Source organism: Mus pahari, chromosome 7, assembly GCF_900095145.1.
Source record: "Mus pahari chromosome 7, PAHARI_EIJ_v1.1, whole genome shotgun sequence".
In the NCBI taxonomy this organism is placed as follows: domain Eukaryota; kingdom Metazoa; phylum Chordata; class Mammalia; order Rodentia; family Muridae; genus Mus; species Mus pahari.
In genome coordinates, this window is record NC_034596.1 from 78,821,668 (window position 1) to 78,834,945 (window position 13,278).

Consider the following 13,278-nt stretch of genomic DNA (forward strand, 5'->3'; position numbering starts at 1 on the left):
CCCCCCCCCCCCCCCCGGTAGATGATAGATTAAGGAGACCATTTTTCTGGAAGCAGGTTGTCCTGGGTCAGACCCTCTGACATTCACTAGCTGTGTCTCTTTCTTCACCTGTTACGGGATGGCAATAGAGTGAAAAATCAAAGGATATGTACATGTCATAGTCCCTATTTTATAGAAACATGAGACAAGCCATCACTGCTCAGGTCTCCTTTCCTGTTTATCTCAGGCATCATATTTTCAAGATTTGGTCTCTTGGGGCTGGAGAGATGGCTCAGCGGTTAAGAGCACTGACTGCTCTTCCAGAGGTCCTGAGCTCAAATCCCAGCAACCACTTGGTGGCTCANAGCCATCTGTAATGAGATCTGATGCCCTCGTTTGGTATGTCTGAAGACAGCTACAGTGTACTTATTTATAATAAGTAAATAAATCTTTAAAAAAATGTAAATTATAAGAGCGAGAGCGAGAGATTGATTTGAAGGCAGGTTGTGTTTGCAATCATCTTCCTGAAAGAACTTAGCTTAATCAGGTGCTGTTTACCAACAGTAACTATTAACACTGGAAGTTGGCTTTCCTTCCATCATGTGGTTTCAGAGAATTGATTGTTAGGATTGCCAACAAGTCCCTTTGCCTTCTGAGCTGTCTCACCAGTCTTTTACTGTTCTTTTTATTCATTTTACCATTGGAAAAATTTAAGTTTTAACAAATGAATTAAAAAATACCAAAATAAAAAAAAAAAATAAGAAATAGCCAAGGGCCAATGAGATGGATCATTGGATAAGGTCACATGCCTCCACGTCTGATGACCCAAGTATCTGTACACACACACACCACCACCACCACCACCACCACCACCCCCACACACACACGCACACTTAAAAACACAGTAAAGCCAGGAATTGAGACCCAGTTTGGTAATGGAAAAGCTCTTGCTAAGCATGCATGGGGCTCTGGGGTCAGTTTTTAGCACAGGGACAGGAAGCACAGCAGGGATGAGCATAACAGCTCCTGTGGGAGTTGCTGAAACACGTGATGGGGTCAAAGCTGCAGGACTTCAAGACACAGGGCGACAACAGGATGTTTAAGACGACTCCCAGTGAGTGTCCAGTGTCGATAGTGTAGCAGAAAGCCAGAGGCCTCAAGCCAGACCAAAGACTCAGTGCAATGAACATTTGCAAGTGAAGCTGTTGGGACAAAAGGGTATATATACTGTGGGACACTCCACAGCGTCCCTAGGAGAGTCTTTGTTTTATTTTCTTTTGCAGGGGAGTTTGCAAGGTTGGAGGGCAAAGATGGAAAGACAGAGACATGAGTGGGATTGAGGTGCATGATATGAAATTCATAAGGAATCAATAAAAATGTTTTTTTTTTGTTTTTTGTTTTTTTTTAAAAAACTATAACAGGATGAGTCCTGGGTTTTCCCAAGGAAAGTAGGATTTTATAAAAGATGATGAATTTATTCAGTCCATCCATCTAGCATTTATTTTCTTTCTCAGGCTTAGTGAGGGTGGGAAGTCAAGGACAGAAGCCTGGGAGCTGTTTAAGGCCCGCGTGCTGTTGAGGAGAGCGCTTGTTCGCTTTGGTTTGGAGTTAGGGCCCCTCTATGTAGTTCTGGCTAGCCTGGAACTCACTAAAGAACAGGCTGACATTAAGCTCCCAGGTGACAGGATTGAAGATGTCTGCTACATGCCTGGCTGGGAGATTTTTTTTAAAAAAACTAAGCAATTTTTAAAAGTGATTGTAGTCTTTTTTTTTAAGGTTTATTTATTTTATGCATATGAGTACAGTGTAGCTGTCTTCAGACACACTAGAAGAGGGCATTGGATCCCATTACAGAGGGTTGTAAGCCACCACGTGGTTGCTGGGAATTGAACTCAGGACCTCCAGAAGAGCAGTCAGTACTTGTAACTGCTGAGCCATCTCTCCAGCCCCATGACTGTAGTCTTACATGGTGTTGTGAGAAAGAATATGGAGAGATATCTTGAACACCACTATATGCTTTTTAAAGTATTATTAATAATGAGTCCCAGCACTTGGGAGGCAGAGGCAGGTTAGATCTCGGAGTTCGAGGCCAGCCTGGTCTACAGAGTGAGACTATAGCCAGGACAGCTTGGAATACATGAGAAACCTTGTCTGGAAAAATTAAAATAACAACAGCAATAATAAAATCAGGTAGGGAGTACTTCATGAATTTGAAAAGATGAGATTACTAAGTTTGTAGCTGCATGAAGAACATTTTGAGGTGGAAAGTTGGCTCTGTGGTTGGTTAAGAGCACTTGCTCTTCCAGAGGATCCAAGTTCAATTCCCAATTCCTACATGGCAGCTTACAACATCTTTAACTTCAGTTCCAGGGGATCTGATGCCCTCTTCTGGCCTCTGTGGACACCAGGTGTATGTGTGGTACATAGAAATATATGGGGGAAAACACCTATACACAAAATAAAGAAATCATAAAAAGAAACCTCGGTACAGGTATATAGTATTTAAGCCAAGCCTCCAAAGAGGGGCATGATTGCCTGAGGAGGTGAATAGAAGGAGGGGTGAAGTGAGCCAGTACCCAGGGAAGCGGCAGGGAGGGCCTGGCTTCCTTGGGGAACAGCAGCAAATAACAATCTAGACATTAGAACTGTCCGTAAGGTAGCTTTTTCTTGCTTCAAAATTTTAGAACTTGAGTCCTGGTGGAGCCGTTACCACACATCCCAGGTGTACGACTTACAGGATGCCTGTGCTGAGAGTCGGGTTTACTGAATGCATTTCTCGTTCTTCAGAATGACAGCCAAGAACGGCAGCAGCATCACGACAGGCAGAGACTTGACAACCCTGAGCCAATATCTAATGGCCGGCCCCAGAGTAACTCAAGGCAGGTGGTGGAGCAAGATGAGGAGGAAGACGAAGAGCTGACATTGAAATATGGAGCCAAGCATGTCATCATGCTCTTTGTCCCCGTGACCCTGTGCATGGTTGTCGTCGTGGCCACCATCAAATCAGTCAGCTTCTATACCCGGAAGGACGGGCAGCTGTATGTATAAGTGCTTCGTTCTCTGGGCCGGTGTGGCTTTTCCTGGTAGCTTGTTGTTATTCTCTCGAAGATCTCTGGGCCTCTGGACCATGGACCATTCATCTTTCCTGAGGGCTAGGGGGATGACGGGATTGACGATGTGATATCTTGTTGTGTTATTGTTGTTTTAGGTCTAGCCTTTTGAATTATTACTTTTGAGCCAGCAGGCATGATGGCAGGGCCTGAAATCCTAGCACTTGGCAAATGGCTCATGGAAGTTTAGAGGTTTAGGAGCCATGGCTGTGGGGGACCACCATGTGGTGATTGAGACACAAGCATGGTGGCATATGCCTAATCACTTAGCAGTGAGACGGGTCAGTCAGGGACTCAAACCCATCTTCTGCTGCATGCAGATTCCAGGCCAGGCTGAGCAACACAACAAAACAACAACATTCCTATGGTCCTCATCTTGGCTTGTGTGTTAAATCTTTAAAGGCAACTACCTTCATCTACTGGAGTAGCTCCTTCCTAGTATATCTCATAACAGCCTGTTTTCACTGTTTCTCAGGCTAGTCTGGAATTCACTGTGGAGTCCTGGCTAGTCTCAACTTTTTGATCCTGTCTCAGCCTCCTGAGTGCTAGGATTACAGGTGTGTGCCACCATACCCTGGTTTATGAGCCTGTTATAGAAACTCAAATGACACTCCTCTTTCTCCCACAGAGCAGTGCAGGGGTAGGCAGTCCAGACTGGTATACGGGCCTTTTACTCACAAAGCATGTGGGCTCCTTTCTTCAGCTTTTGTCCTAGGTATCCTTAGGGTCCAGACTGGCGCCTTGGCTTTCATTCTACAGCAGGAGGGAGTCGAGAAGGGGACACAGGCATCAGGGAGCCCAGAGCACTCCCTGCAGGAACGACCTCTATAGCTTGTTCAGAGTTCCTTGGCCACTATGCAGTCTCATGGCCATGCCTGCTGTAAGGGCAGAAGTAAGGTCATTGTGCTGGAAGCCTTGGCACTTGGAATTAAGGTATTTTTATGTGGGGCTGGAGAGATGGCTCAGCGGTTAGAGCACTGACTGCTCCTCCAGGGGTAATGAGTTCAATTCCCAGCAACCACATGGTGGCTCACAACCATCTGTAATGGGATCGGATGCCCTCTCTGGTGTGTCTGAAGACAGCTACAGTATACTCATATACATAAATCTTTTTTAAAAACAAAAAGGTATTTTCATGTAAATGAAATATGAGAAGACAACTCCAATAATGGTCACCCTACAGATAAAAGACCATTGTTCAAACCCTGCCACCTCTCTCTAATAACTGTTGTTCAGCCTCGGTAGTTAATGTGGCAGAACCTGGTTATTTAACAGTCTATTAAGCTATGGAGAAAACCTTGGGGGAGATCGTTATTTCAGTACAAAGCAACCACTAGGTGGAGCCAGTGCCTACCTGTGAGTTCATCTCCTCATAGGTCTATGTCCTTTCACTCTGAAGAAGTTATTTTAGAGGATAGCTATTTTTCTTAAGCTAAAAATGATTAGCTAGAGGGTTGGAGAAATGGCTTAGCAGTTAAGAGGGTGCACCACTCTTGCGGATGTACTGAGGGGTCCATAACACCCCATCAGAGAGCTCATAACCACTTTTAACTCCAGCTCCAGGGATTGGGTGTCTCTGCCCTTCATGAACATCTGTACACATTCATGCAATGTACACACATGTACACACACACACAATCTAAAATAAAAATATATGCCTACATTTTAAAAAATTATTTGAGGGCTGCTTGGCCCCTCCTCGCTGTCTTGAGCCCTCTCCTTTCTTACTCTCTAGTCCTCCTTCTCTCTCTCCCTTCCCCTCTCTCCACATGGCCATGGCTGGCCTCTCTCTTTCTACTTTCTCTCTTTCATCTGCCTTTCTACAACAAAGCTCTAAAACCATTTTTAAAAAATATTACCTAGAGCTAGGGTGGTGCAGACCTATAATCTCCACACTTGGAATGCAAAGGCAGAAAGATCACGTGTTCAAGCACAGTCTGGGCTACATGGTGAGTTCCAAGCTTACTAGATTCTGTCTCAAAAACTAACCAACCAAGTAAAAAAAATCCCTGGTTGACTGATGAGCTGCAAAAGGTGCATTCTAAAAGACTGAGTACACCACGGACCTCACAGTGAATTCCAGTGTTAAAGGAGTGTGTGGTTTGACATTAACACGCTGGCATTTTGATTCCCTCTGTAGGATCTACACCCCATTCACAGAAGACACCGAGACTGTAGGACAAAGAGCCCTGCACTCGATCCTGAATGCTGCCATCATGATCAGTGTCATTGTCGTTATGACCATCCTCCTGGTGGTTCTGTATAAATACAGGTGCTACAAGGTGAGCATGAGACAGTGCTGCTGTCCGCCTTGACCTGCTTATGAATTGTCCTGGGGGGGGGGAGAGGTAGAGAGATGTGTATGCAGGCCTGTGCGTGTCAGAGTGTGTGTGTGCAGTTGGTAAGACTGCTATGTGGAATGCATTTGCTCCTTCCATCTTTGCTTGGGTTTTGGATATCGAATCTTCAAGCTTGTAAGCGTCACTTCTGAGCCCCTTCGCAGCCTCCTTGTCTTGACTTGGTCTAGCAAAGAGGAAGTGTCTTATATTTTGGATCTAACTTATTTTTCCTTTTATTCTGAAGCATGTTGAAAGTACCAGAAGACATACATGGAAAACAGGTGTTTTCATGTAAGGTCATGTGTTTTTAGTATTTTTATTTATAGTGTGCCTATGGCATTCCAAAGACTTTTGTATATATTGTCATTAACAAATAGTGCTATAGAATTTAAGTGTCCCATAAAGCCACCTTCAAATGCTGCTACTGAATGCATTAGTGACTGGGTACCTCACTTGAGAACCACCAGCATCATTTGTTTAGTCTCTCGGAGCAACACTGCTTCTTGCCTTAGTCACGGGGCACAGGGAGAAGTTGCAGCAAAGATGCAGGCCCAACTACCTCTCCTTGCCTCTGTTTTCAGTTTTTCCTGCACTGGTCTGTTGATGACAATAAGTCAACTGTATGGACTATGTGCACATGCTGTGTTTCATTTAGCATCTCATGCACACCTCCTGCTTTCCTAGCTGTCCAGATGAGGCATGGGGGCAGGGTCACAGTTGCTGTGGGTCAGAGACTAAGGAATCACTTTGAGAATTTGGCCTTGATTGACTGACAACCATTATGTAAAAATCCTCCCAAACCTAGTCCTCAATTCCTAAAAACTATGCCTTCCCTTTCTTTCCCTCATGGAAACTGTTTATCTAGCTAACAATACTTCCCTAGTTCTATCCGCTGCCTTCTTCGAACTATGTTTTTCTGGACCCTCTTGCCATTGACTTGTTAGTGTGTGTTCTGACCATGGTTCCTTTTCTCCGTTGCAGTTTCCCTTCAGGCTCACAACCTGGTCCCAGGCTCTGGAGGCTTTCCCCTCCTTTGATTCTCAGAGAACCATGGTTAGGGCTGGAGAAATGGTTTATCAGTAGGAGCACTGGCTGCTCCTGCAGAGGACATGAAACCGATGAATTCAGTTTCCTATTCCCACGTCTTGGCTCATATTCATCCCTAACTCTGTTTCCAGGGGATCCAACAACTTCTTTTGGCTCCTGAGGTGGCAGGCACAAATGCACTTACTGCACACATATACACACATACACAGGGCAACCATGCATACACATAGGGCAAAAATAAAACTTTAAAACGAAATCATTTACTCTCTGGATTGATTATGTACCCTCAGATCTAACCTTAAATTTTTTAAAAATTAAATTTATATAGTGTATGTCTAAATGTATGTGCAGATATGTATGTGGACATGTATGTGCCATGCTTCATATGTAGAAGTCAGAGGTCAGTTTGCAGGAGTCATTTCTCTCCTTCCGTGTTGTGTGACTGACTTTTTCTGCAACACATATCTGCTCGCCCCAGAAAGGGATAAGCATACCATTCAGTACCACAGTGACCGCGAAGCCAGTGTCTGACCAGGGAGCTAGTGAGGCTTTTGTTGGGGTACTAACAAGAAGATGCTTTTCGTTTTTTTCCTGAGACAGGGTTTCTCTGTGTAGCCCTGGCTGTCCTGGAGCTCACTCTGTAGACCAGGCTGGCCACAAACTCAGAAATCCACCTGCCTCTGCCTCCTAAGGGCTAGGATTAAAGGCGTGCGCCACCCCTGCCTGGCAAGAGTATACTTATACTAGGGGGTTGCTTACAAGGAGCAGGGATGATTCAAAAGCAGCTCTGTTGCTGAGAAGGCCACTCCGACATGGGGATGATCCCGAAAGCTACCACCGTGGAGCTCCCTGCACGGCTGTGGGCAGCTCCCAGACACCTTTCTGTACTCGGGCTGCTAGAATCCCCACCCCAAGTGGTCGTTTGCTCTTTTCTGTGTTGTTGCCGAGTGGGCCGCAAGAATCTTGTGAGGTTCTGTTCTCTCAGCTATGTGGCCTTTGATTTTTGTCTGAGGCTGATGAGCACCCATCTTCTAAAAGGAATGTCTCAGATCAGAGGAGAATAAATGTCATCCAAGAGGATCCGACTCCATTATCATGCCTGCCAGCAAGTGCCTTCACCTACGAAGCCATCTTGCTGTCCTGAATACAACTTTGATTCAGTGCTTTCAGCCTAGAAGTCATTGCTTATTGGACCCATGGTTCATTGGTTGATTTATTAATTCTACTTTGATATCTACAAACACATATCCTTCATCCCCTTATCTTCAATAGGTCTGCTTTGCTGACTTTTTTTTTTTTAAATGTATTTACTTATTTATTTAACTCATTTTACAGCCCAATTGCTGCCCTCCCCTTACACAGTCCCTTCCCCCTTCTCCTCTGAGAGGGTGGAGGCCCCCACTGGGTCTCCCCCCACCCTATCACATCACATCTTTGAGGTCTAGGTGCATCCTCTCCCACTGAGGCCAGGCAGTGCAGCCCAGTTAAGGGAACATATTCCACAGGTAGGCAACAGCTTTAGGGACATCCCCTGCTCCAGTTTTTGGGGTACCCACATGAAGACCAAGCCACACATCTGCTGCATGTGTGCGGGGCCCTACTTTCCTTTTAATGTTGTTCCTGTTCATCCGTTGTCTTCTTTCTTACTAGTCACTTCCTTTCCGAAGTTCCTTCAGGCCAGTCGACTCCAGGCTAGCCCTTTCTACTCCTTTAGCTTGATTTCACATACCACAAAAACAAACGTACTCCAGTGTCTTGGGTTTTTTTTTTTTTTAATTGTTGTTTGTTTGTTTGTTTTGAGATAGACCCTCACTGTGTATTCTGGCTGTCCTTGAGCTCACTGTGTAGACCAGGCTGGCCTCAGACTGTTGTGGATTATAGGCAATTCTCCACCATGCCTCGCCCTTTTAATGAAAGTTATAATGCTCCCTCCCATCACCCTTTTTCCTTACTTAAGGTATATTTTCAACTTCTTTGCATCTTATATGGTTTGTTAATACTGTTATTTAAAATCTAGTAGTTAGGTTTTCATTTCCAGAATTTTTATTTGTCTGTTTTAAAAATGTTAGATCATGGGCTGGTGAGATGGCTCAGTGGGTAAGAGCACCCGACCGCTCTTCCAAAGGTCCTGAGTTCAAATCTCAGCAACCACATGGTGGCTCACAACCACCCGTAACAAGATCTGACGCCCCCTTCTGGAGTGTCTGAAGACAGCTACAGTGTACTTACATAAATAAATACATAAATAAATCTTTAAAAAAAAGTTAGATCATTTAGGATGTAGTCTTTTTGTCCAGATTTAATTTTTTTCTGTTACTCTCCTGTGTTATAATATCTGAAGTTTTGGGGAAGGAAAATTCTATTGACTTTTATTCATGGTGATTTGTACCTTGAATGACTGATTTCTGGTCATTTTGAGTTTATATCTTTGAAGAGTTTATTAGAGTCACTTTGCATGCATGTGAGCAGTTGAAGATTGGCACATGCCAAAAACTTTGACCCTCATGCCACCTGACCTGATTTCTTCTTTCCTTTAAAATTTTCTTTTTAGGGAAAAGAGGGCTTCTAAGAATTTTTCCTTTTCTTTGTCACTTCTAACTGTATTTGAGATTGTATTCAAGTATTAAGATTAATGTCTTCTAGAAAGATACAGGGCAGCCAGTACGAAATCAAACAGTCCTATGGGGGGTGGTGAGGATGATCATAGGAAAGATAAAAAATATATGCAAGGGACAGCTATGAGAGGGCTGCAGGTCAATACCACACCAGCATCAAGTGTATGTCTCATAGCCTTCTTATACTACAGTACCGTGGGAAGCAAAGCTGTAGGCTAACAGAAACAATTGCTGAAATATACACAGATGACATCTATTCCCATCCAAAAACCTCCCTGTTCCTTTCACCAAGGTCAATAGAATCTTCAGCCCCTTTTCTTGAGCCTCAAGTGCACCTCCTTTTATTGTTCCATGCCTCAGCAGGCCAGGAAATCTGCCCATAGACCCTGACCTGCCTTGAGTCAGCCTGGCTGGCAGACACACTCTCACTCTCTCTCTCTCTCTCTCTCTCTCTCTCTCTCTCTCTCTCTCTCTCTCTCTCTCTCTCTCTCTCTCTCCTCCCAACATAGAAAACTTTATTTTTATAAATACAGAGAGTTGGGTTCATTTTAGTTCAGTGTTTTCAGGGTTAGCAAAAACAATCTGTTGTGGGCTGCAGGGTATTTCTCAGTGGTACTTGCATGCATTCTTAGCTGCCCTCACCTGGCAGGCATTGCTGTGCGCACATGCATACACAAACACACACACACACACACACACACACACACATACACACACACACACACACACACACACGGTGCATAAATATACATGTAGACAAAACACCCATACCCATAAAATACTTTTTTAAATCAGAAAAAGAGTCATGGCCACATATGCTTCCTGGAAGATAGACCAGTGAACTCATGAATGGCTTCCAGATATGATTTCTGGTTTCTTGGGGCTTTTCTGTCTTTGTTCTTCCAGCCAGACACTGAGACTGTTTCCTGGTGTCAGGGCCAAAAGCTGGGAAGTCAGAGAGCTACACAAGACTCGTCTCATACCCTGACACACACTGGCTCCTGTCAGAGTGAAGATTTTTTTCTCCCTAAGTGCAGGGCTCGAGCCTCCTCTTTCCTGTGACTGGGGGTGGCTGGTGGCTGGCTTAAGAGAGACCAGTGTCTCCCCTTGTCTTGCTAGTGCCAGCTCTGGCAGGCCTTGTGTGGCCTGTGACTGGGGGTGGCTGGTGGCTGGCTTAAGAGAGACCAGTGTCTCCCCTTGTCTTGCTAGTGCCAGCTCTGGCAGGCCTTGTGTGGAAGTGAGCAGAAAGGAAGGGTTAAAGGCTACTGAAGCAACCCACTTGCACTTTCCTAGCTCCCGCCTCCTCTCTTAGTACTCAGCTGAGGTTTGAGTTCTTCCAGGTGTAGCTGCATATGGAGCAGAGACCATGGAATGTGCTTAATTCTGTCAGCTAGACCTGACCTTAACATTTGGGTCAGTTGTGTACATGTTTTAATTTTGCTAAATTTGAAAACATCTGGAATGTTGGTACCCAACTCTATTTCCACCCTCGTTCATCTGTGCTATTTCATGTTGTTTTTTAATGAGTCTTAGGAAGCACAGCCAATTCCATACAAGAATGTTGTTTACTTTGACTTCCAGCATGAAGTAGAGCGAGCTTTTGAGCCAGACATTCAGAAGCAGCTTGCTGGGACCTGTTTGCAAATAAACCCTGAGGATTTTTCCTAGCAGTGTTAGATTGTACAGTGTCTGTAGGAAGGGCTTGGGGGCCCTGACAGGGACTGACACAGAAGAGGCAGTTGGTTGTGATGCATTTGTGACAGATGATCTGTAACTTCCTAGCACGGATGGCTCAGGTTTAAAGAGTGCTCAGTGCTGGCAGCAGGACTCCCGACTTTCCAGCCTTTGGGGAGCCGAGGGAGCTGCTAAGCTGGAGACTTGAGAAGGGAAGGCTTGCTTCCTGTGGATTGTCCAGACTAGGGGTGCTCCTCAAGGCTTTGACAGTCACAGCTGACCAGTCTGAACTGGAGAGTTTTACATCCTTATTACAGGCAAATTACAGTATAAAGAATGGAAGAAACATGGTAAGTCAGAATGTGCAGGTGCCCATAGAGACCAGAAGCTTCACATCTCCTGAGGATTGTTGAGTGTGGATTCTAAAGAACAGCATGTGCTCTCAACCACTGAGCCATCTTTCCAGCCCCCTTTATTGCTCTTCTTCTTTTTTTTTTTCTTTTTCTTTTAAGATTTTATTTATTTTATGTATGTGAGTACACTGTCACTATCCTCAGACACACCAGAAGAGGGCCTTGAATCTCATTACAGATGGTTGTGAGCCACCATGTGGTTGCTGGGAATTGAACTCAGAACCTCTGGAAGAGCAGTCAACCGCTCTTAACCACTGAGCCATTTCTCCAACCCCTTTATTGCTCTTTTTGTCCATATTTTTTTTCTTTCTATTTACAGGCAAGAGTAAATAATAAAAATTATCTTTATTGATAAATTTTTTTTGGCAAGTGAATGCCAAGTGATGTCTTTTGTTTATTTTAAAAAAGAACTTGGGACTGGTGAGATGGCTCAGCAGGTAAGAGCATTGACTGCTCTTACGAAGGTCCTGAGTTCAAATCCCAGCAACCACATGGTGGCTCATAACCACCTGTAATGAGATCTGACGCCCTCTTCAGGTGTGTCAGAAGACAGCTACAGTGTACTTATGTATAATAATAAAAAATCTTTGAAAAAAAATAAAGATAAAAGACTTTAAAAATTGACTGCGCCCAGGATTCTCACATAAGTATGCGCTGTTCCCCAAGCTGCGTTTGTTCTGACATTTGAAAGGAGAACATGGAAGCCGGGCGTGGTGGTGCTCACCTTCAATCCCAGCACTCGGCAGGCAGAGGCAGGCAGATTTCTGAGTTCAAGGCCACCCTTGTCTACAGAATGAGTTCCAAATCGGCTAAAGCTACCCAGAAAAACCGTGTCTCAGAAAAAGAAAAAGTAGACTATAGACATGGGCTAGAACCCAGTAATGTAGCAGTTGCCAGCGTGTGTAAGGGCACTGGTGTACCCCAGCCTCTACAAAGGAAAACTAGAAAGCAGACTGTTAGCACATACTGTCTCTCATGTTAGAAGTCTCCTTGTTTAGGAACTATGGAATCTGTTGGTTACATTTGAGTTGTCTCTCTTCTAGGTCATCCATGCCTGGCTTATTATTTCATCTCTGTTGTTGCTGTTCTTTTTTTCATTCATTTACTTAGGGTAAGTAATACAGGTTTTTGGTCTCTCTCTTCACTGCCCTTAGAGCCATGTACCTTGTTGATGAATTATTCTAAGTAATCATTTTTTCCACATACTATATCTTATTTTATTTTTTTTAAAGATTTATTTATTATTATATGTAAGTACACTGAAGCTGTCACTGTAGCTGTCTTCAAACACACCAGAAGAGGGCATCGGATCTCATTACAGATGGTTGTGAGCCACCATGTGGTTGCTGGGATTTGAACTCAGGACCTTCAGATAAGCAGTCAGTGTTCTTACCTACTGAGCTATCTCTCCAGCCCCACATACTGTATCTTAACAGGTACATAAAAGATGAGTTAGTGTTGACATAGGGATCTTGTCTTTTTTATAAGGATGGGCACCACGTGTCACAATATGCATGTGGTAGTCAGAGGTTAACTTGTGGCTGTCAGCAGGGTTTTCCCTAGAGAGAATTACGGGGTAGAGGAGAGGAGACGTGTTACACATCTTTATATAAATTTATACATACCTAGCTAAGAGTTGAGTTTAGCTTCATTTTAGAATATCTGAAATTCTTAGTATAATATACATTGCCACCTCATTCAGAAACTTCAACACTTTTGCTTTATTTTAGAATTTCAAAAAGGGAGAAAATCCACCTTCCTAGACAGCCCCATGTCCCACAGTCTGTACTTGAGTGTATTCTTTCTCTTCTGCTACTTAGGGTGTCTACTATAGTTACAGTCTCTTAGATGATAGAGTTTGTTCTCCAGAAGTTAAAATAGTTTTCTTACATAGAAAAGGTAGCCAGGGTCTGGGGAGATAACTAAGATGTCAGTGTTTGCTGACCTGAAGTCACCCATGAAGACCTGAGTTTGGGTGCTCAGAACCTACATAGAAGCCAGGCCAGCGCAGGGACAATTTCCTGTAACTCTAGCAATGGGAGTCAGTGACAGACAGATCCCAGGGACTTGCTGGGATCTAGCCAAAACAGCAAGCATCAAG

At 44.1% G+C, this 13,278-nt stretch overlaps 1 protein-coding gene across 2 annotated transcripts in view; it reads left to right on the top strand.

Annotated features, from left to right (window-relative positions):
* Positions 1-13,278, top strand: part of Psen1 (presenilin 1) — a 46,072-nt gene that overhangs the window by 21,874 nt on the left and 10,920 nt on the right. For both annotated transcript variants that reach the window (XM_021201691.2, XM_029540779.1), the window contains exons 4-6: positions 2,767-3,017; positions 5,230-5,371; positions 12,221-12,288. In XM_021201691.2, coding sequence (XP_021057350.1) covers positions 2,767-3,017; positions 5,230-5,371; positions 12,221-12,288 — 461 coding nt within the window. The remainder of the gene's footprint in view (positions 1-2,766; positions 3,018-5,229; positions 5,372-12,220; positions 12,289-13,278) is intronic.